The sequence below is a fragment of the Nansenia antarctica genome (genome assembly GCF_963989245.1).
Source record: "Nansenia antarctica genome assembly, chromosome: 12".
NCBI classification, from domain to species: domain Eukaryota; kingdom Metazoa; phylum Chordata; class Actinopteri; order Argentiniformes; family Microstomatidae; genus Nansenia; species Nansenia antarctica.
The window spans coordinates 5,675,008-5,696,898 of NC_137682.1; the positions used below are offsets into that span (position 1 = coordinate 5,675,008).

The window sequence follows — 21,891 nt, forward strand, 5'->3', positions numbered from 1 at the left end:
ACTTAACAGTAATACATTTATGTAATATACTGTAATGAACCTGCGAGGGGAGGGGACATTCGTAGCTGATTTCTCTAGGTTCGATTATTGGTAAGCGACAGAGAACTTTCAGGACTGGTTTATTACGATCGCTTTTTTGAGATAGGTTGTTCCTGCTGTGATGTTCTGGTATGGTGGTATGGTATTAGCACTCATTTTAACTAAATTAAATAAGCTGTATTGAAAGGAAGCGAACGAAGCGAACGCAACAATTACAATGAGCCCACAAACTGAAACATATGTCACTCAAGCATAGCCTACAAGGAAAACACTCATAGAAGTTGGGCATTGGTCAACATGATGTTACAGATGGGATGAACCGGGGTTCTTTCTATCGTAGCATAGTATTGCAATTTCTGAATTTACGAATGTGCCCGTAATAACACAGCTGTTTTTCATGAGAAAAATACTTAATGCGCGAACGCCCCCCAAGAACACCTCAACGCCCCCCTTTTTAAAATATCTGCTCCAGCGCCCCCCGATGTTGTCTGAACGCCCCCTGGGGGGCGGTACCGCCCCCGTTGAGAAACGATGGCCTAATGGTATCGACCGCTGCCATAGGATTTATCCGTCATTTTTAGACGGTGGTTCGAATCCCTCTTCGGACACACTTTTTACTGCATTTCGTTGTCTGAATCTAATCTAAAATCTCATCTAAAAAAGTATGTAGGCTATAAAATTATGGTGCAGGCTAATTTACAAGAACTGACACGATTACAATGGTGTTTGAAGCCTTTGCATGAAATCTTCGGTTAAACTAAAAAAAAAAATATATATATATATAAGATATCACTTAGTCAAGTCTCGAACACGCAACCTTCAGAACTCTAGCTGGCTGCCTTAACCACTGCGCCAGCCAGACCGCTGTGATGACAGCAATGCAAGTTGAGACAATTACCTTTCTTTTTTTTTTTACACTCTTTTATTTATTGATCTATTGATCTATCGATCTATCTATCACACTTTCAAAATATCAAGTTATCTATCACACAATCAAACTATCTATCGATCAATCACACTTTCAAAATATCAAATTATCTATCTATCACACAGTCAACCAATCTATCTATCTATCTCGTGTGAAGTGGGAACTAATATTTCCTAAAAGAGGAACTGTCGTTCGGGATGTAGTTTCCGCCTGTGAGACAAATTTTTTTACATTTTTTTTATATTTTTTTCAGATTTTATCCCTTTTTCACCCAATTTGGTAGCTAATTGAACCCAACCTAGCATCCAATTATCCCCTGCCTATTGCGTAGGATCCGCCGCATGACCCCGTGGCCGGCAGCCCAGAGGAGGCCGCCAGGCAGACTAGCTGACTGGCTCCTCGAGCCCAGCACCGTTATTCCGGCACCCAGGGGGCGGTGTTGCGCGACGGATCCTTGTCCGGAAATACTCCTATACCGCCCTCGGGAGCGGCCGCCCAATATGCCGCTCCCCGTGTGTGCCCCGGCCATATTCGGATCTGGCGAGCTGGGATTCGATCCCAGTCCCCGGTGGGCAGCTTGCACTAGTGGCCAGTGCTTAGACCGCTACACCACCGCGGGGCACTGTGAGACAATTTTGACGCACTTATTACTTTAGCCAGTGTTTTAGCCTGCTCGCGACCAGGCTAATTATATCCGACTCAGAAGGAGCTCAACCGAGCAGCGAATTATTTGAGCCACATTGATGGAACCGAACGCAAGCTAACATTATCGAGGCTTAGAACTTTATCGAGGCTTAGAAGATAATCTCGCTTAGTGGAACGGGGCCCTGGACTGCACGTATATGGATATTTTTTTAAGCTGATATTTTCGTCCTCGTTTAAAAAAATAAATAAAAAATCTGTCCATACGAAAAGCCAAAACTGAACACGATCGCCCCTAAAGCCTGCAATCCCATGTCAGCCAGTAGGTGGCGATAAGCAAAATGTCAAATACCGTTACCATAAAGAACGTTGTGGGCATGCGCAGTCAGTTTTAATCAGACGGTTAAGTTTTAATCAAAACTTAAACAGACCAAACTCTTTGAAACAGACAGAAAAGAGAAGTCCAAAACAGACAGAAAAGCAAGTTATGGCGACCAAGAAGAGAGCAAAAACTGATTATTTTGTGTGGACCGACGATGAAGTTGAGTTGGTGCTTAATGTCACGTTACAATACAAATACAGTTTAGAATAAAATATACGTTTCTGGATGGACGAGTGAGTCACTGACCCATCAGGATCTAACATTAGTAATATTGGGCGCAGCAGACGCCTTTGCGTGCCGGTGAAGTGCAGTGGATGCAACAATGTTAAGTTGCTGTTGACAACCGTTTTGCTTCAATGCGCATGTGTGAACGGTTTGACGCTTGACGTCATTACATCAACACCAGCTCCGTTTAACATAACCACACTCAATTTGATTTTTTTTAATCCATTGGCTGATGGCAGTAGCGTTTGTACAGCATAGGTTGCTCTCAGTTAAGTGTAAATAGGCTACAGCAAATGTGTTACCATTTATTGCTTCTGCACATTGGAATTTTTCCTATATTAAAAGAAAATGATGCGCTGATAAAACATTTATTTAGCACGTGTGGAGGAATACTAGCAGCGTTGATAAGTGATGAATGACATCATACCGTCGTTCACCATTGTGATGAATTATTTTAAGTAGGCTAAGTAAAATACCAGGAAGCACTCATTTTGACAAAATAATGATTTGAAGTAATGGCTGACTAATGAAAACAGGACAGTGTTTTCTTCAATGTTGTCCCTTGGTCCAACATTCTCCTTGGATTCTCTTACATCTTTCTGATCTGATTTTTTTTTCTGTTCTAGAGTTCAGCTTCAAAGATGTCTGATCAGACGGGTATTGATGAAGAGGAGAAAGATGCAGATCCTGTTATAGACACCTTCAATCTCCTTCAAGAGCCAATGAGAAGTCAGACATCGTTATTTAAAAGCAATGCCTGTGGTGGATTGTCAATGGAGCACGGTCCAATACATTACATGAACTCTTTTGACAGACCTCAGGCTTTTCCACTGAAACAAAATAGTAGTGTCCTTGAGGTTCTCTCAAACACAGCTTTGTTATCCGCCGGTCCATTGGTGGTGAATGGACCTTCCTCACACCAAGCCTTTGAGTCTGATGAATTCCACAGCTTGGCAACGGAAAAGGATGAGGAAAAGAGTATCACTCAATTGAAGACTGTGCAGGACATTGACACTACAGGTATATGGGGTTTCGATGTGGAATCTTCAGAGGGCTCATTGGATAATTTCGACAGCGCCAATGACCTCAACTGGGACCCCCAGAGAGAATTCATGCAGTTCCTGTGGGAAAGCCATGACGATTCCCCTGTGGAGGACCAGCCAAAGGCAGTCCCTCCCCCCATCAGCCAAAGACGAAGGAAACGCAAAATGGACATGGTGGTTATGGTAGATCCCTCAGAGGAACTCTTCTCTGATTTGAGCCTTAAGTCAACAAAGGATGTGTTCGATGAAGATGAACAAACAGACCCTGTTCCTATCAACAAGGTTCGATCGTTAAGAAAACGTTCCAAACCTCAATCTACAACAGAAAAGAAAACAACACAGCATCCCAATGGAACTGTTCAGGCTATCAAGCAACTTATAAAATTCAACGGGCCAGCTAGAAATTCACGTGAGAAAAGCATGGGTCGCATGCTTACAGCGCTGAAGGGAAGTCCTTCGACAGACTGTTGTTCAGAGGAGGAGGAGCCGATGTTTTTCACTTGCACAAAATGCAGCATTACTTTCAAGAAGAAAAATCATTTGCACCAGCACATGAGGTCTCACACAGATCCGCCCAGTCAGATGAACATGCCAAAGCCTTTTATATGCAGGGAGTGTGGACAGTCATTCCGCCATAGCAACTCCCTCCTTCGACATATGACCATTCACCAGGAGAGAAGAGAAAAACTCATGGAAGAGATCCAGGGCACAAATGAATTGAGTGGTCTACAGTGCCCCCAGTGCGACTTTGCAACAAATTGTGCAAATACTTTTGTTAAACATGCCAAGACCCATGAGAAGGACAAGCGGTACTACCAGGGCACAAATGAATTGAGTAGTCTACAGTGCCCCCAGTGCGACTTTGCAACAAATTGTGCAAATACTTTTGTTAAACATGCCAAGACTCATGAGAAGGACAAGCGGTACTATGACTGTGAGAAATGTAACTTCAGGGCTGTATCAGTTTTTGAGCTTGAGAGACACATGAACACAGAGCACAGTGTCTGCGAAGACCAGGGAGAGCCAGATAAACTTAGTACGCCAGATGAACACGATGACACGCCTACCTTTTTCTCCTGTAACATTTGTTCTTATAGCACCTCAAGCAAAAACGTGTTTAAAAATCATGTTGAGCTTCGTCATCATCTGACGTATGAGGAATATGAAGCTTTACAGGATAGAGAAAGAAATGAGAATGCACAACCATCTTCTGAGCAGCACCTACCCATTAGCAAAGCTCCCACAGTCGATTCCTTTTCCTCAGAGTTGACATCAAAATTCTCCATAGAAAAACAGGCTCTGATTAGAGAACGAATAGATTTGCCCTGTGATTCGAATGATATATCTGATCTCTTCAAAAAGGATAAAATTGTCAACAGAGCACGAAGGGGCTTCAAGTCTCAATCAACAGAGTCAAAACTTGACAAGTCAATAAATAATCTCTTGTCTCGACAAAGACGGGACAAGAACATTGATGAGTCTCCTCAGAAGAATGAAAAAATTGATGTCACCACAGGTTTTTCTTTTGTTGAGAATGCAAATGTCGACACAAATAATGGTTTTGGTGGAAATCCCAATTCTTTCTCAAACGGCCACAAACAATTAGTGGCACCCAAGTTGAAGAAGATCATCTTCAATACTGGCTGTGATGCCAGTTTAAGTGAAGATATTAGTGCAGACCTCAACAGTAAGGCTGTCTCTAGGCATCGCTTAGAGCAGCCAGTTGTGAAAAAGTCACCTTCCAAAAGAAAAATGTCCACCCCATATCGCAACACTGTTGACCAAGATTCTTGCTTCATTTTACCAAAACATTTGCAAAGTCCAATTAGGCAAAATATAGTGGAGGAGACCGATGACAGTGATGATAATGATACCTTCCAGTATAGTGATTACAGTAAACTTCTTGACAAGAGTGAAATCAAGCAAGAGGACCCATCCATCGGTGATGCCTTTAGCAGAAGACTGTCTACGAGGGGAACCCTTAGAACATATGAAATCCTGCTTAAGAAAGGTGAAGACTTGGATACTGGTCGGCATGCTCAGCAGACACCTGGCGTGAAGGAAGAGTGCATAGAGACAGAGGTTTTTGGGGTGACCGATGAGTCCAACTCGGTGCCGTTAAGTGAATCCTTTACCAATGCTGATTCGGCAGCCTTAGACATGGAGCGGAAGACCTGTCCTTACTGTCCTGCACTGTTTGAGTCAGGTGTAGGATTATCCAATCATGTGAGAGGACATCTGCACAGGGTTGGACTAAGTTACAATGCACGCCATGTCGTATCACCAGAGCAGGTGGCTTCTCAAGACAGGAGGCCTAGAATACGTCGGAAGATGGCAGCAATAAGGCGATTGAAAAAAGGTACTGACTCTCTTTAGCATGAATTTTCGTTCTAATCTCATCTAGTCAACTGTTTGATCTGAACCGGCTATTAAAGATGTATGTTACGATCCTTTTGTTATATGCTGGTAAAGTTGTTGCACCACAAAAAATATCATGATGCAGATATCAAAAAGCTGTCTGTAGACAAACATAGCATACTTGTATTGGAAGCTCCATACTGTAGGAGATTGTTAAGCATGACAAACACGTTTTTTTGGGGGGGGGGAACTGATTTAGTTTGGCAGTCAAATATCAGCATGATCATGTTAGTGTTATAGTGCTGCACACTTGTTTGTGTGCCTCCTAAACAGCGATTGATGTTCAACCAACACATTGTGCTGATCACCGTTACGATGAACCAGTTGAGCCATGGAGGTCAAACATTTGCTGACATTCATCTTCAATATAACATATTGGCCAAATGTTTTGACTCAACATTTAAAGCATTCTCTGTAAATCTGAAGAGATGGCACATTATTATTTAGTTAATGTTCAGTGAATTCATACTAACATGGAAAGGCAAATCTATTATGACATTATGGCATATATTTTGCATACTGCAAAATGTTCTAATGTTGTATACTGAAAACGACTACTAAATAGGTCACTGTATGAGCATTCGGACACGGCCCAAGACTAGACCTCTTGAGACCCAGATCAAGTCCAACTGTGTTTGACCAAATTTTACCCAAAGGTTTTACATAGAAAATCAACCAAAATGTGGTCCGTCATTAAATCCTTGTAAATTCTTGCTTAAACTTGTATTGCCGGCCGGGTTCCCACTGGATTTGAAAATGAATGCCCTTGAATTAAACAAAATTAAGCTTTATCAGTTAAAGATTTCAAGACTTTGTAAGTTCAAGATTTTGGTGTGATTTATTGTACTGTACTGATAAAACCCTCCACTCTGTTTGCAGCTCAAAGGTTTGAGTCCCAAAGCACCCACTCCTGTCCGTTATGTGGGGACTGTTTCGATAATAAGACTGGGCTCTCCAACCATGTACGGGGCCACCTGAAACGGCTTGGCAAAACCATCTCCACTAAGAACAAGTCCCCCTTATGCCTGCTCCGCGAACTGATGCGAGACAAGAAAGAGTTCCAGAGGGCTCTGCAGATTCTGGGCAGGAAGCGGTTCCCCTCTCAACCCAGGATCTCTTCAAAACAGACCGGCGCTGATTGTCTGATTCCTGATTCCATTCCGAAACGAAATCCCATTCAGAACCTCAACAATGATGCCAAACCGCTGGTGCCCAGGTTTTCCCTATCAGGAGAGGCTTCGGATAAGAAACAACAGGCAGAGACTAAGTTGGAGGTTAAAGGTTCACTCTCGAGTGCCTTGATAGGAATTCTGAAGAAGAGGAAGTGTCAAGAGGATTCAAAGTTTAAGACTTCCTCTCAAACAACAAGAAACACCATGGCAATTCATCCTGCTAACGAGCACAGTACAGGATCACAAGTCACCACAACACTGCCAAACTCAACCCACACTACATCAGGTAAGACTGAGGATATATTTTTTTGTTGGCAAATCAGTGGGATGATAGTCCCAGTAGTTTTGTTGGTAAATTAAGCCAAAAACATGCTGTATCTGCTCCTACTATATTCATAAGGCACCTCATTGTTGCTTCTTCTTCGGCGTATGGGTTGTTGTTTCCTCTCCACTCCACCAGGCTCGGGGCCGAGGGGCTACCCTTTTACCACCCCGAGACCTGGTTGAGGGGCTCACCCGGGCTATATTTCTGCTCTTCTGTCATCATGTTTTTTAAATTTACCGCCACGAGATCTCGTTGCGGGTTGAAGCTGCAAGCAGGAAAAAGCATAAAAGATCAATTTCTGGATTTATGAATCGATAATCGCTCATTCAAATTAAGATCGATTTTGAATCGGGATTTTTTTTTTTTTAACCCAGCCCTAGTAAAGGCTGGGTTGCACCAACAAGGATACATTTTTAAACCGGATTAAATCAAGGTTCATCCATGAATCCTGTTGCATCAAACTTTAAACCTAGTTTAAGACTAATCAAGATTAATTTAAACATTCTTCTTAGATGTTTTACTTTAAACAAATCAAATAAAGTAATTTAAACTGAAGAAGTCACCAGCTGTACAGGGGTTTTGGGCTTTGATTTGGACATATCTTTGTAGTAGCTAGACACTGAAATAATGAGTTAGATACAGGCTGTAATATTTTATAAGCACCTTGATCCAAATTACTCCATAAGAAATGGCCCCCAGCATAATCTGACACATTGCTCAACTAAAACCTCTAGGCCTTTTGCAAATGAGTGTAAACCTATTTTGATTAATCTTTTAATTGTTCCTTTTTACTGATCTGCCTCATCACTTCACTACTAAATCACAATACCTTGCTCTCTTTTGCTCAAGAAACTCAGCCCAGGCTTGTGGATCTTTGTTCTTCCTGGTCCTGAACAGTCCCTACCTCTCTTTATTAGACAGCGGCATCTGGAAGAACAAAACTGACCTTGAAACATCAAAAACTATACTAAAACAAACAGTGTTTGGGCATCATTAGTTTGGGTCCATTAGCTGTGCTTCAAGATGACTGGAAGGCATCGCAACCCCCTAAACAATGTGCTAGATTATGTTAGTGATTTCTGACATCAATGATATGCTGAAAAGAAGCATCTGGTGTCCTTGCAAAGCGAGATGAAGCGGGTTTTTTACCGTAGGGTTGAGACACGTTGTTTCAGTACAGGTGACCAGGTTCTTGCTTTGCTGCCTAGAGTTGGTTTACCATGTCAGGAAAAGTGTAGTGATCAGCCTTCAGCCTGCCTGCCTACTACCATCAACTGCGAACTTGAGCATTTCCTTACCACAAACCAATAGAATTATTTTATCTCATGCCAAATGTTTTGCCAAAGTCATCTCTGAGTAACTTGTACTTTGGCTAAACTATCCCTTTAACCATTAAGCCAATAGTGCACTGCCAACATCCGATACAATTATTTATTAGAAAGCCGGATGGATACCATAGCAAATCTGTCTTTTACTGAATTATACAGTTATCAAAAACAAATAATTTTTTACATTCTGTTAATTCCACAAAAAGTAAAAACATGATGAATATATTTGTTAAAAAAAAATCTGATTTGTTGGTCTTTGTTATATTTGTGTCTCACAGAAAAAGGTGAATTCAACCGAAAGGTGTGTGTCCATTGCAACGCATCCTTCCACAGCGGCGTCAGCTTGTCCAATCACTTGCGGGCGTATACGAAACGAAAGAGGGTCGCCCTGCTGGAAGGAACAAGTAAGTGCATCAGCAGCAGCAGCAGTAGCACATGCTCATCACTTCATGGTCCACACATGAGTTTCGTGCACAATGAGCACATACTTTTTTTTTTTTGTAATCAATTATTTATTTCAAAACAGTACACATGAAAAACTCAAACAAACACCAAACAAAAATAAGTGTCTGTCCTGATTTTTTTCCCCTTATCTTACCCCCCCCACTGTAAACACACAAGTAACCCCCCCCCCCCCCCCCCATGGTGATAACATCCCTTCCACCCACCCCCATAGTTCTTCATTACACTATATTTGGTATATCATAAAATCATGATGTCATAATAGTACAACAATTACAGGTTACATTCACATACAACACAGCCTACAAACACAGTCACTCCATCAACTCTTTTTATCTTTTGTATTGCAGAGGTCCATGTTTGAATTGTCCTTTCTTTAGCTCCATGTACAATGAGCACATACTTGACCACAGATGTGCAGTGCGGTGGTGGAATCCTAACTAGAGATCTGTTCGTTTGTAAATCTTGCATTGATGTCAAGAGGAAATTTGCATGATGATTCGACTTCAGTATGCAAGGTCCTCGAGTTAGGATTCCACTCTGCATGAATTTGATTTTGATTTGATTTTGATTGAATTTACAAATAGCATCATTTACACATTATGACACTAAGTAATGTCCAGAGGATGGCACTTGAAAGCATTATTTAAAACACGTATTTCCAAAGTGGTCCTCGATGGAAACATAAAATGAATAAAACAAAACATCACACAGTATAAAACATAAAATGAATAAAAACAAAACATCACATCATAAAACAGTATAAGAACACAGCATGAAAAACACACATTAAAACACACAACATGGAAACATAAAAGTGAAACAAAACAAAACGGAAACACCCTCTCTTTCTTAGGGGTGAGCCATTAGTTTGAATGGATGGTTGGTCTTTATTTTGTCATTGATATAGTACAGGTACCAAACAACGAAATTTGGGAGGGGGGGCTCCCCTGGTGCTAGGAAAAAAAAACTAAAAACAAGAAGGGAAAAGAGCTGGTTTACATAAAATAAAGGCTATGTACACTATCCACTATACTATACTATACAAATAAAACACTGTGCTGTACTCTATGCTATGCTATACCTATTCTAACATTTCCTATTCTCTGAACCTTATGTACCCTAGGGTTGTCATATTGCACATAGTGTTATTGCACATTCATTTAAAGTGTCGCAGTTTGCAGGTTTGAAATGTACACAGTTGTGTTTCAGTATTACACTTGATTTCAATCTAGTAGCTGCCATCAATTTGTCTAGATTGTCCAGGGCCTAGAACCTAGGTCTTTGCTGTGTTCAGGGCCTGAATGCAAACCCACTCTCACCTATATGACAGACAAAACCTAAGCCTATTGCTCTTGTTGTGGATTATGTGTTTTAGCATATGACTGTAAACAGAGGAGGCAGAGGTCAAGGCCAGGATCTAAGAAGAAGATGTCCCCTACATTACCACACACACCAGAAGAGATGTACAGACTCACTTGCAGGTACTGCAAAACAGATCTTTGCTTCATGCCAAAAAGCAACTGTGGCAGTCATTGTTAAATCATACCCTCATTTTAATTGCAGGTGAAGACACTACCTAGGTTCTATGTTGGGGACTTGTTGGAAGCTGTAATGCATGATTTCTAATGCTATTTTCACAGGATGTATTTCAGTTAATAATGTTACTTATGATCTTGACAAATCAGCATACATGGTGGACTTACTGGAATAATAGGTTGTAGCATTTGCTGTCTTTGAGGACCATGTCTGAAGAATGTCTTAGGGGGTGTTCGCTTTGATTGCGTATGTTACTTCGTTTACATGAAGGGCTGTGAGAACGCAAATCAGAGAAATAATTTATGCAACAATGTTGCAAACTCATCCACTTGCTCCGGGTCTCGATTCGGACTTTCATGTGAGAACATGACCTTACTGTGTATGGATCTTCTTTTCAGATTCTGTGACCTAGTCTTCCAGGGTCCCTTGTCAGTTCAGGAGGACTGGATAAAGCATCTACAGAGGCACATTATGAACGCCAGTGTTCCACACACCGGAGCAGGCATGGTGGAGGTCACCTCATTTCCCAAGGATCTCCCCCACACCACCACTGACCAACAGAATCCTCAACTGGCAACCAAAACGGCCTCCTAAGCCAAGGGGACCTTTTTAGAGATCACTATTTTGGTTCAATCGTGTGTATGTATGTGTATGTACATTTGATGTTCCTTCACCTTTTTATAGTCATAACTGGCAATTAAATGTGTGCCAGTTTCAACACAACAACATCATCAGAGAAGTTTGACTTTTCTGACATTCATCAAGTTCTTTTAAAAAACACATTTTCATTTTTGAGATATTGTTACATTTAATCAACATTTTGGCCCAATAGGAATATGATTCCAAGTGGGCTGAATGTTTTTCTTGTTTATGCAGTAATGGAACCCATTTTCAAAAGACAACAACTTTTACCTCAGATTCTTCAAACTCTTTGTCCATTTGGCCCAGTTTGGGAGCACTTTTTTTTTCTCTCTCTATATCGTATTCACATTTATACTAAACAAAACTTAAAAATGGAACGGATACGATCTTCTTCTGTACTTTGAAATGTATTCAAATCATTACCATATAGCCACCATTTTGCTGTTTTATTGGTAGGGTAGGGTTTCTGTTATTAAACGAATTGACAGCAAATCTACCTGAACGTTAACTACAATATTGGCCAGTGTGAGCAGGATGACATGGATGAAAGGATCAAAATATGTATGCCAACTCACAGTGAAAAAAGGGTTTCAAATCTGCATATGAACACAAATGCTTGAATCTATACGGTTTGTCAGCCACAATGTGTTTTTTCTCATCCTTGAATAATTATGCAGTCATAGCGCTGATTGTTGCTGCCAATCAGGAATAACTGTCACCTATATTTAATGGTTTTTAACTGTTTCAAAAAAGTATGCTGTATGTGTTTTTAAATAATTTATGTTTAAATGTATATCATACCGAAATGATGTTGAAACCATTTTTGTGATGTTCTAATAATTAAAAAAAAAAGGCTTAAGGTCAAATCATCTGGATTAACCTGTTTGTGTTTTTCTTTAGTGGTGGTCTTCTATTAACATTAATATATCTATGGACCAGAAACCTGGATATCCATTTTATATATACTTTTCTTTTTCCTGCAACATTTCAGGCAGAACACACCACACAAACAGAAAAACACCACGCACAAACAAAAAACACAAACTTGTGGGGCAGATATCATGAGGTCATAATTTTTAATTTAATAATTTTGCCATTTAGCAGACGCTTTTATCCAAAGCGACATACAATTACGAATTACAGGGACATTCCCCCTGGAGTAACTGAGGGCTAAGTGCCTTACCCAAGGGCACACTAGTAGTGGTGTGGCTTCAGGCGGGATTTGAACTCACAACCTTCCGATCCCAAGTCCAACTCACTATCCACTAGACCACCACTACCACTTCCTGAACATGTCATGATGTTCAGGAACCATGATCATTGATGACGATTAGACAGGTACAGTTTGTTACATGAGATGTGAGAGAGAAATAAAATGTATTTAAACAAAAATAAAATGAATAACTAACATATATATAAACCCTAATCAGTGTCAGTTTTCTTAAAATAACAATCCCCTTTCCATTTGGTACCTTCATATGTTGGGTTACACCAAAGTACTAGTGGTCTTAACTGGGCAGATAAATAATAGTCCTTCAGGCAAGGTAACGCCAAACCTCCCCTCTCCCTCAGCAGCGGCAGGGTTGAGTATTTTACTCAAGGTCTCTTTTTGTTCCAAATGAACCTGGAAATGTGTTCGTCCCATTCTCTAAACTGTTTAGGGGGGACCTCTACTGGCAGGGCAGTGAATAGATAATACTTTTGGGAGAATATTCATCTTGATTGATCTTACTCTGCTGCCTATATCAAGGCCCACCTGTCCATATCTTTGTATATGTTTTTGTTAATCTTGTTATAGTTTATGGCATACAGGGAAGACATATCTCTCTGTAAGTAAACCCCCAAGGTACTGGATATAATGGTGATTGCCAATTAAAAGTATATTTGTTTACCGATTCTTGAGTGGGGACAAAATTATGATGATTTGGCACTACTAGCACACACCCACCAACAGATGCAGGAAAAAGCACTCAAACTAGAGATAACAGCAGCTTCAACTCATCAAAAACCAAAGTAATGCGAATCAACAAGAACAACACACCAATAATCATGGACCAAAACCAGCCAGAGGATGTAGTTAGTTTCACATACCTCAGGAGTATAATTACTGTGGACGGAGGATCGGAAGAGGATGTCAAAACCAGAATTGGAAAAGCAAGGACAACATTTAACATTTTAAACAAAATCTGGAAAACAAAAAAACCTATCACTCAAGACCAAACAAAAAATCTTCAACTCAAATGTCAAATCCTGAAACCTAAAAGACGACAACCACCAACATACTCAACAAACTACAGACATTAATTAACTGCTGCCTCCGACGCCTCCTGGGAATCTACTGGCCCGACACCATCTCAAACAGCAACCTGTGGGAACTCACCAAACAAGAAACAATAGAAATCCAAATCAGGAGAATAACTAATTCTAGTGGATAGTGAGTTGGACTTGTGATCGGAAGGTTGTGAGTTCAAATCCCGCCTGAAACCACACCACTACTAGTGTGCCCTTGAGTAAGGCACTTAGCCCTCAGTTATTCCAGGGGGAATGTCCCTGTAATTCGTAATTGTAAATCGCTTTGGATTAAAAGCGTCTGCTAAATGGCAAAATTAATTAATTAATTAGGAGAAAATGGAACTGGATAGGCCACACACTCATAAGACAAAACAAATTCAATCAATTGCAAAGCAGGCTCTAACGTGGAACCCCCAAGGCAGGAGGAAGAAAGGAAGATCTAGAACCACCTGGAGAAAAACCACAGAACAGGAGATGAAGGCGGAAGGGCTGTCATGGCAACAACTGGATCGGAGAACACAAGACAGGAGAGGATGGAGGGGTTTCATCGATGGCCTATGTTCCCTAGAGAAAGTAAAATTAAGTAGGGTAGTGATGAGGTAATTAGGAGGCTCAACACTCAGACACAGGGTAAAACCAGGCTTGTTTGTGTATTTATTAGAAACAAAGGGTTAACCCACACAGCTGAACTGCAAATGAAAAGCCTAGCTCACACAGAACACAATTTGGGCTAACTTTAATTCATATTATACGAGTTATAACTGAAAACAGTTCCTCAAACTATTACAACCGGGCTGCTACCCAGCTTACCGGCCTTAGTTCCTAGTCAAAACCTCAGCTGTCTCAGTCCAGTGCAGTCCAATGTGGAGGGGAGCTTGGCTTTTTCCCCAAATATGCATGACAAAAAGGAATTTCTCATAAAGGAAACCAAACAATTGTTAAGCATGGAGGTGGATCCATTATGCTTTGGGGTTGTGTAGCAGCTGGGGGCACAGGCAATATTGTGCGGGTGGAAGGAAGAATGGATTCCACCCCTACATGAAAACAAGAATTGGGGTACCCCTACTCTACACGTGAACGCAGAAAACGGAGCGGTAGGGCTGAACGTTTTCTTTCCTAGCACCAGGGGAGCCACCCCTCCTAAATTTCGTTGTTTGGTACCTGTACTATAGCAATGACAATAAAGACCATTCATTCATTCATTCATTCATTCATTCAAAACAGAGCTGTAGGGGTGAAATGGGATTGGGCCATAGACAACTTTATTGTAGCTGAATACGTCACACTATTTCAATTCATAATACAGTATTAGTCAGTCTGTAGCAACAACTTTCACCAGTCTTCACTCCACAGACAGATGCTACATATCAACTTTCATATAGAGTTGGTCCATTGTCTTTTTTTAGTACAGGGTTTCATAGTTATCCATAGGCTGGTTGCTAGCAGTTTTCACCTTTGTTGGGAATGTGTTTCTTCCTCTTGGCCTGCATGATGATGATGATGGCAGCTATTGAAAAGGATCCTTACCCTGTAAGACAATTATTTCCATGCAATAAATTAGTTTTGCCTATAGACAACTTGAATTGGAATCTGAAGATTTGGGTGAAATGACTCACATCTAATCATTGATATTATGTGTATTGTATTTGTGGGGAGCATGGCGTGTTCTGGCCTGCAGAGGGAGCCAGACTGCCGTTGGGGGGGGAATAACGAGTCTGATCACTGACACCTGTCCGTAATCAGCCCATTATTCCCCCCCAACGGCAGTCTGGCTCCCTCTGCAGGCCAGAACGCGCCATGCTCCCCACAGTATTATATATGATGTGCCTGTTCAGAGACTATACCTCAAGGAAATGTGCATACTGAGGTATCAGTTGTTCCATCATGTTTCCTGCCGTAGTGACACACTCGCGTCTCTGTCTCCTTCTAAAGTCCTACAGTGGAAAAAAACACAAACACATGAGGATGAAATGGAATACAACCATTTGGAAGAACGGTTTAGAAGAAGATTAGAACATTTCAAGCTTGTTTTCTTTATAACTCAGTGGGCAATATGGGTAAATGGGATAAATCAGAATAAATCTCAGCTAAAATAACATCGTGAACAATTTAGGCGGCGGCAGTGGCTCAGGAGGTAGGTAGAGCTGGCGTCTAATGATCGCAAGGTCAGCAGTTCGGTGGTTCGAACGTCGGCTGGCCACGTGTCGAGGTGTCCTTGAGCAAGGTACTGAACCCCTAATTGTTCCAGGGTCGCCGTCTATGGCCGACCCCTTGCCTAGAACATAAAATACCAAATTCCAACAATTGACTGACCAGTTGATTGCATGGCAATAAAACTATTATTATTATAACAATTTCTGAATGTGAACTGCAATGCTTTAAAGAGATGCTATGGTATAATTATAATAGTAAAAGTATCATTTCACCCGACAGTTCTGAAAGTAGCGCTTATAAGAGAAAAGACGTTCCGACACATGCGTGTGAAATTCTACTGAGCTTTAGAAAGTGAACGTGAAAGCAAAACATGTAAGTACTGCCGGTTAAATATATTGGCACTTATAAACTAGGGACTGCCTGAATGAGGTAAGACTGTAATTCAGTTCATAGATTATATTTGTACGACCTATACATTGACCGACCATCATGTCGTGAAGATCCCGTAGCTTCTCTTTAAGTTATGTATAGTATGGAATTGTATGTATGGTATAGTTTCTTATCAATAATATTTCTTAAGTATCAAATATAAATATTTTTAGCTGGGGTGCAAGCCATTGTCTCACATCAGACTCTGTTATCCACAACTATGTAATGGTTATATGATTACCTTGCCAGCCCTACCCTGGCAAGAATCAATTACGCACTGAGCTTTCATCATTCAATATTTCTAATATGGCACAATTATACATGCATAATGTTTTAAATGTTTGATTTGTATATTTGATAATTAGTTTAATTTTGACTGAAAACAGATTCCATAATGATGTGTCCCATTCATTGTTCACTGATATATCGTGAGCTTAGAATGATAAGGTTCTATCTCCGTTTAGGGCAGTTCAGAGATATTGAGCGTCAACGTTTTTACATTCCATTATGTTTTGTGAGATGGAACCTTTGTATTTTATTAATTACTAACTCAAAAATGTCAACATTTAAAAAAATAACACCACACAGGCATTAATAAACACCTAATGGATCAGCTTATGTAAAAAAACTCAATTTTGACCGAAAATGGAGATAGAACCTTATAATTCTAACGTCACGATATGCCGAGGTGTGAATAGCCAAGATGTCTGTCCAACCTCTTTGTTCCTGAGGTGGTCCTTAGAGAGGAGGTGATGTTGCACTGAGGACCCGGACATGGAGACATAGACTTTGCACGCAGCACAGTGGAGCATCTCTTGCTTGGTCATGTAATCCTTCTCCTGCAGTGCTGAGAAGACACGTGTGAGATACAGATATCAAATTAGCAAGTATAACTTTTGAAATAAACTTTCTTAATGAGACAAGAAAACAGGACAATGTCAAGATGAGTATATTCAGATTTCAGGATAGGAAGTGTAAAGGAACATTGCACAACATTGTGTCTTTGTTTTCTAAATAGCCAGGAAATACAGTGCCCTCTATACGTTTTATTTTCCTTCTTATGATGACTGATGGATAGATGATTCATGTACGGTACTTTAGACAAATAAGTCGCCTGGAATAAAAGTTTCTGCTAAATGCTAAAAATGTAAAGTATTGGAAAGAGGAAGGACATGACAGTATATGAGTGTTAACTGCCTGTAATTTATATTTATATTTAAAGAAATAATAAAGAAGGAAAAACATTTATATATAATTAAAAACATTTCCTTCTTTATTATTTCTTTAAATATACATTAGAAAAGCCATAGACATGCATATAGGCAACGTTGTATAACTATTCTGAGTATCCAGAAATGTGTTATTTGGGGTCTCCTTGTGCAGTTATAATCACTACTTAATTTCATTCATTTCAAGGAAAACTGGGTACGGTTTAAGTGCTATAGGACATTATTAAAAAAACGATGTTAACTCTGAATGAGAGTTTACCTACCTTCCAAAGCTTTATCATCCATCACCCAATTATCTTGTCGGACTTTGTGCAACATTGCTTCCTGAAACATGAACATAATTAAAAATCACCTAATGAATAACAAAGTCTTTAATAAGATTGATCACCACACAGTTTCAAACAGGGTTCCCACACCTTCTAAAACATCACATTCAAGCACTTTTCAAGGACTTTCAAGACTCAATTCCCTCAAATTCAAGGACCCAACACGGCATAGTTGGAGACAGATCTAGATGAGAATTTATATAATTGGAACTATCCGCTCACAGGCAACAATTAAAAAGAGAGGCTTTTGAATGTAGCGGCTTGAACATGACTAGATGGTCTCTATCCACTTGTTAAGTCTGACGTCAAAAGTGACGTTTAGCCATTTCCGAGTCCAAACTAGAAATTCCCCCCACCAGAGTACCTGTGAACTACAGCGGTAGAATGACAGTTTAATCGTTTTTTAGACTCGGATCTATTCATACAACAAGGGACACAGCACTTTCCCGTTTTCTCCATATTGTCAGGGTATTTGAGCCTCGGAAAAGCGCTATATACATGTAAATATAATTAATTATTATTATTATTTCGGCATTTCGAAGACAGCGCCTCAGCCAACGTTGGACCCGGAAACACGTCACGACTTAACAAGCGGATAATTACATAACATTTTGTATATATATATATATATATTTTTTTTTTTAGAGCGAGAGATAGATAGGGGAATTCAAGCACTTTCAATGACCCATGTCTATTTTCAAAAACTTTCAAGGCCTTGATCAAGGATTTCAAGGACCCGTGGGAACCCTGTTCAAATAATCCCATTCCGTATGAGATAACCAACTTTCTTGGCGTACTTGTAGAAAGGCTATTGCATTGTCGTCGTATTTGTTCTGTTGCTGGATGTGCTCCAGGGTCTCCCAGTGACCCGTGCTCTCTAGATGCTCCTCAAGGGCCTTGGCGTTAGAGAACCGCACTGCACACAGGTCACAGGTAAAGGGCCCTCTGAAAAGACAACAGAAGTGTGTGAGCTTCGAATTATAAGGTTCTATCGCCGTTTAGGGTAGTTCAGAGATATTGATTAAAAATAACACCACACAGGCATTAATAAACACCTAATGGATCAGATTATGTAAAAAACTCAATTTTGACAAAAATGGAGATAGAACCTTATAATTCTAACGTCACGAGTGGCCTTTGTTAGATCTATTGCACATTTCAGGGAAAGAAAGATGTCTGTGGAAAGTCAATAGGAAAAATCACCTAAAAATCACTTAACAATATCATGCCAAATCTTACTTGGCAAAACTCAGCAGTAATGTATCCGTAAAAGTCAACGCATTATGGTCAACATGAGAGATTAGGAAACTCTAATCTAATACTAGGGAAATGAGCAGTTATGATATGTATAAGGTGTAGCTAAAAACAAAATGTTCCTACCTGTCTATTTCCTTAGATGGGCTTCTGCTCCTCTTCCTTGTGATCTCTGGGGGAGCTTTGATCTGGTCTACTCCTGAAGAGGGAAATTAAACAATCTCACACATATTTTGGTCCATTCATAAAAGTGACATCCTCTCAAACCATTATTCCATGCCATTGCATGGCTATCATTTACCTGATTCACCGAAAGCAGATTTGTGCTGGTAGTCCACCTTTAACCTGGGCGGAGTCATCCTTAATAAACCGATCGCCTGCTGTGGACAGGAGCACCACTATTATAACACTGTACAGAAGGGAGCAAGGCTCTGTTCAAAAACAACTGAATAGCAGCCCTAGTGCCCGAGACACCTATGTAGATGTTAAAGGATTGGATTTATAATCAAGACGTTGTATTTTAACATGTCCTTCCTGTTAGGCAAGGTGGAATCTTAGTTGTATTGCTCATATCTGTCCAACACTTGCAGATCTTTGTTTCTCTGACATAAGAACTAGGGGTTGTTGTTTCTGGACAGGGCCCAAGAATGCACAAATATTGCCCCCTAAATAAAAGCTGATATGAGTAAAAACAGGAACCTTTTTGTGAGTGGAAGTTTCTCCCTCATTTGCCCCCCGTCCTCCATATGCGTTAAGTGGGGAAAGTGGGAGTCCCGGTGTGGGCATTGACCGGGCAGAGGGTCCGAGGGCTGGCTGGTGAGATCTATCCTGAGGCTGAGAATAGGTGGAATCATCACGCAGTCCTGCTGGCAAAGGAGGGATATCGTATCGACCTCTTCGGCTGCTCTCCTGACTGCAGGGTACATACAGGAATCTTGAGGTTAATTTGAAAGTGACAGTTGGATCTAAGTGACAGTTGGATCTAAGTGACAGTTGGATCTAAGTGACAGTTGGATCTAAGTGACAGTTGACACTAGAACAGCCGTGTCTGTGTTACCTGAGTCTGCGAGGATCCATTTGTAAAGGAGGGATATCGAATCGATTTCCTCGGATGCTCCCCTGACTGAGTCCGTGAGGATCCTTGCTGCCATTCGGAGACTCTGACTCTGACTCTGAAGAACCGGGATCATACGGGTCATACAGCTCAGCCCTGAGGAAAAGGGTAAGAGAATGCAATAGACATTTCTCGACAATAACAATACGGTACTACTTTTTAATCTTATGAAGGCCTTAGATATCCAGCATGTCAAGGAAGGGAGCACATTGCCACGTAATGTTTCAAACAAACCCTAAGTTACAACTTACTGAGTGTTTTGTATGGATGCAATGAATGTAAAAACTTGAGTCTTACTTTTCAGAGTTGCTCTTTTCCTGAGAGATGGAGGACGCAGCACTAACGGTTTGATGTCTTGTATTGAGGACGTTGTACGTTTCTGCAGATTAAATAAACCTTAAGTCATTGGGATGAAAACACTACAAAAAAAAACACTACAAATGTAACCATCGGGTTTCCAGATATAATGTCTAATGAATAAAGTTGACTGCATTGAATTGTTTGCTACACTTGCAAAATCACTACACTGAGAAAATACAACTTTGGGCTTAGGTAGCCTACCTGACATGTGTTGACTGTCCTCGAGAAGGGGGGGGGGAGACATATGCAAAGCCATTAGAATATTATGCAGATGTGCACCTGACCTCATTATGAAAGACATTCAAAAAGAAAAATCACTGTAGCATGAATGATCAGGGCGTTATCAAAGCATGCATGGATGGATGTGCAATATGACAACCCTCGGGTACATAAGGTTCAGAGATAGGAAATGTTAGAATAGGTATAGCATAGCATAGAGTACAGCACAGTGTTTTATTTGTATAGTATAGTAGTATAGTGGATAGTGTACATAGCCTTTATTTATGTAAACCAACTCTTTTCCCTTCTTGTTTTTAGTATTTTTTTCCTAGCACCAGGGGAGCCCCCCCTCCCAAATTTCGTTGTTTGGTACCTGTACTATATTAATGACAATAAAGACCATTCATTCATTCATTCATTCAAACACTATCTATCCTAAATGAATGTTCACATGCAATATAACTCTTCATTTGTATTACATATCTGTAGCAAGCAAGCAATGACACGCCATGAGATCAATAGCATTAACTTTCATTATATTGATCATGACTTGAGGCTGTGCGTGTTAATGTCCAAGTTATATTAACAACAACAAAGAACAACATTCACTCATGTTATGATGGAGCTAACCTTAGCTAGCTAGCTTAGCTTACCTTTCAGGCACGTTTTCATACGAGGAGTTGACCCCTTTCGATGGTCTGTGATCAAAAAACGAGTCATTATTAGGGCGAATCATTCTCGAATTCTGGTAATTATTCTGAGTAAGTATTTTTTGTTCAAAATGTGCGAAAAGCTAACAGCTAACAGCTAAACAGCTAACAAAACCCAAAACGCCAGCTAGCTAACTACACTGACTATAACTCTCTTTTTGTTAGCATAAACGCTAGCTAGTGGATTCTATAGTTAAGTTAAGATCAATACTGTCTGCGTTAGAATTCTGAATTCTGAATTAAAATGTCTATTATTTTGCACGGTGGCTAACTACGTTTCTAACTAGCTTCCTATGTAGCTTACAAGCTACTAGCTAGCTCTTTCATGAAGGACTGGAGAAGACCAACACACACATACCGACCAGCAGATGGCAGCATTTCCTAATAACACAATGAACCTTCATATACAGTCTGACACCTAAGATAAGAAAAATAGATAGACTTTATTTGTCATTGCTACAGTGAAGAAAAATAAGATGATTAACAAGTATAAAACAGAGGTTTAAATATAGTTTTTGTTTGGTATTTTGTAACTTTTTGTTTGTAAAAGTTTCAATGTTTTGATTATGCATGCATGGGGGAAAAAAACAACAACAACAACATGCATGTAACAAGGGTAGGCGCAATCAGACATGGCTTCAGCCTACACCTTTTTGGTC

General features: G+C 40.3%; 2 protein-coding genes across 2 annotated transcripts; one reads left to right on the top strand and one right to left on the bottom strand.

The window, feature by feature from the left end:
* Window positions 1–2,857: 2,857 nt before the first annotated feature.
* On the top strand, window positions 2,858–11,097 carry znf644a (zinc finger protein 644a; the record flags this gene model as incomplete). Its single annotated transcript, XM_080543195.1, has 5 exons — window positions 2,858–5,618; window positions 6,557–7,135; window positions 8,781–8,906; window positions 10,343–10,448; window positions 10,902–11,097. The coding sequence occupies 5 exons, from the start codon at window positions 2,858–2,860 to the stop codon at window positions 11,095–11,097; spliced, it is 3,768 nt and encodes a 1,255-aa protein (XP_080399321.1).
* A 3,021-nt stretch (window positions 11,098–14,118) lies between these two features.
* znf326 (zinc finger protein 326) lies at window positions 14,119–20,511 on the bottom strand (the record flags this gene model as incomplete). The annotated part of the gene is made up of 11 exons (XM_080543198.1): window positions 14,119–14,965; window positions 15,282–15,371; window positions 16,737–16,867; window positions 17,513–17,573; window positions 18,373–18,520; window positions 18,956–19,028; window positions 19,131–19,209; window positions 19,529–19,742; window positions 19,887–20,039; window positions 20,241–20,322; window positions 20,505–20,511. 11 exons carry the CDS (start codon window positions 20,509–20,511, stop codon window positions 14,945–14,947), a joined length of 1,059 nt encoding a protein of 352 aa, XP_080399324.1. The 3' UTR covers window positions 14,119–14,944.
* Between the last annotated feature and the right edge of the window lie 1,380 nt (window positions 20,512–21,891).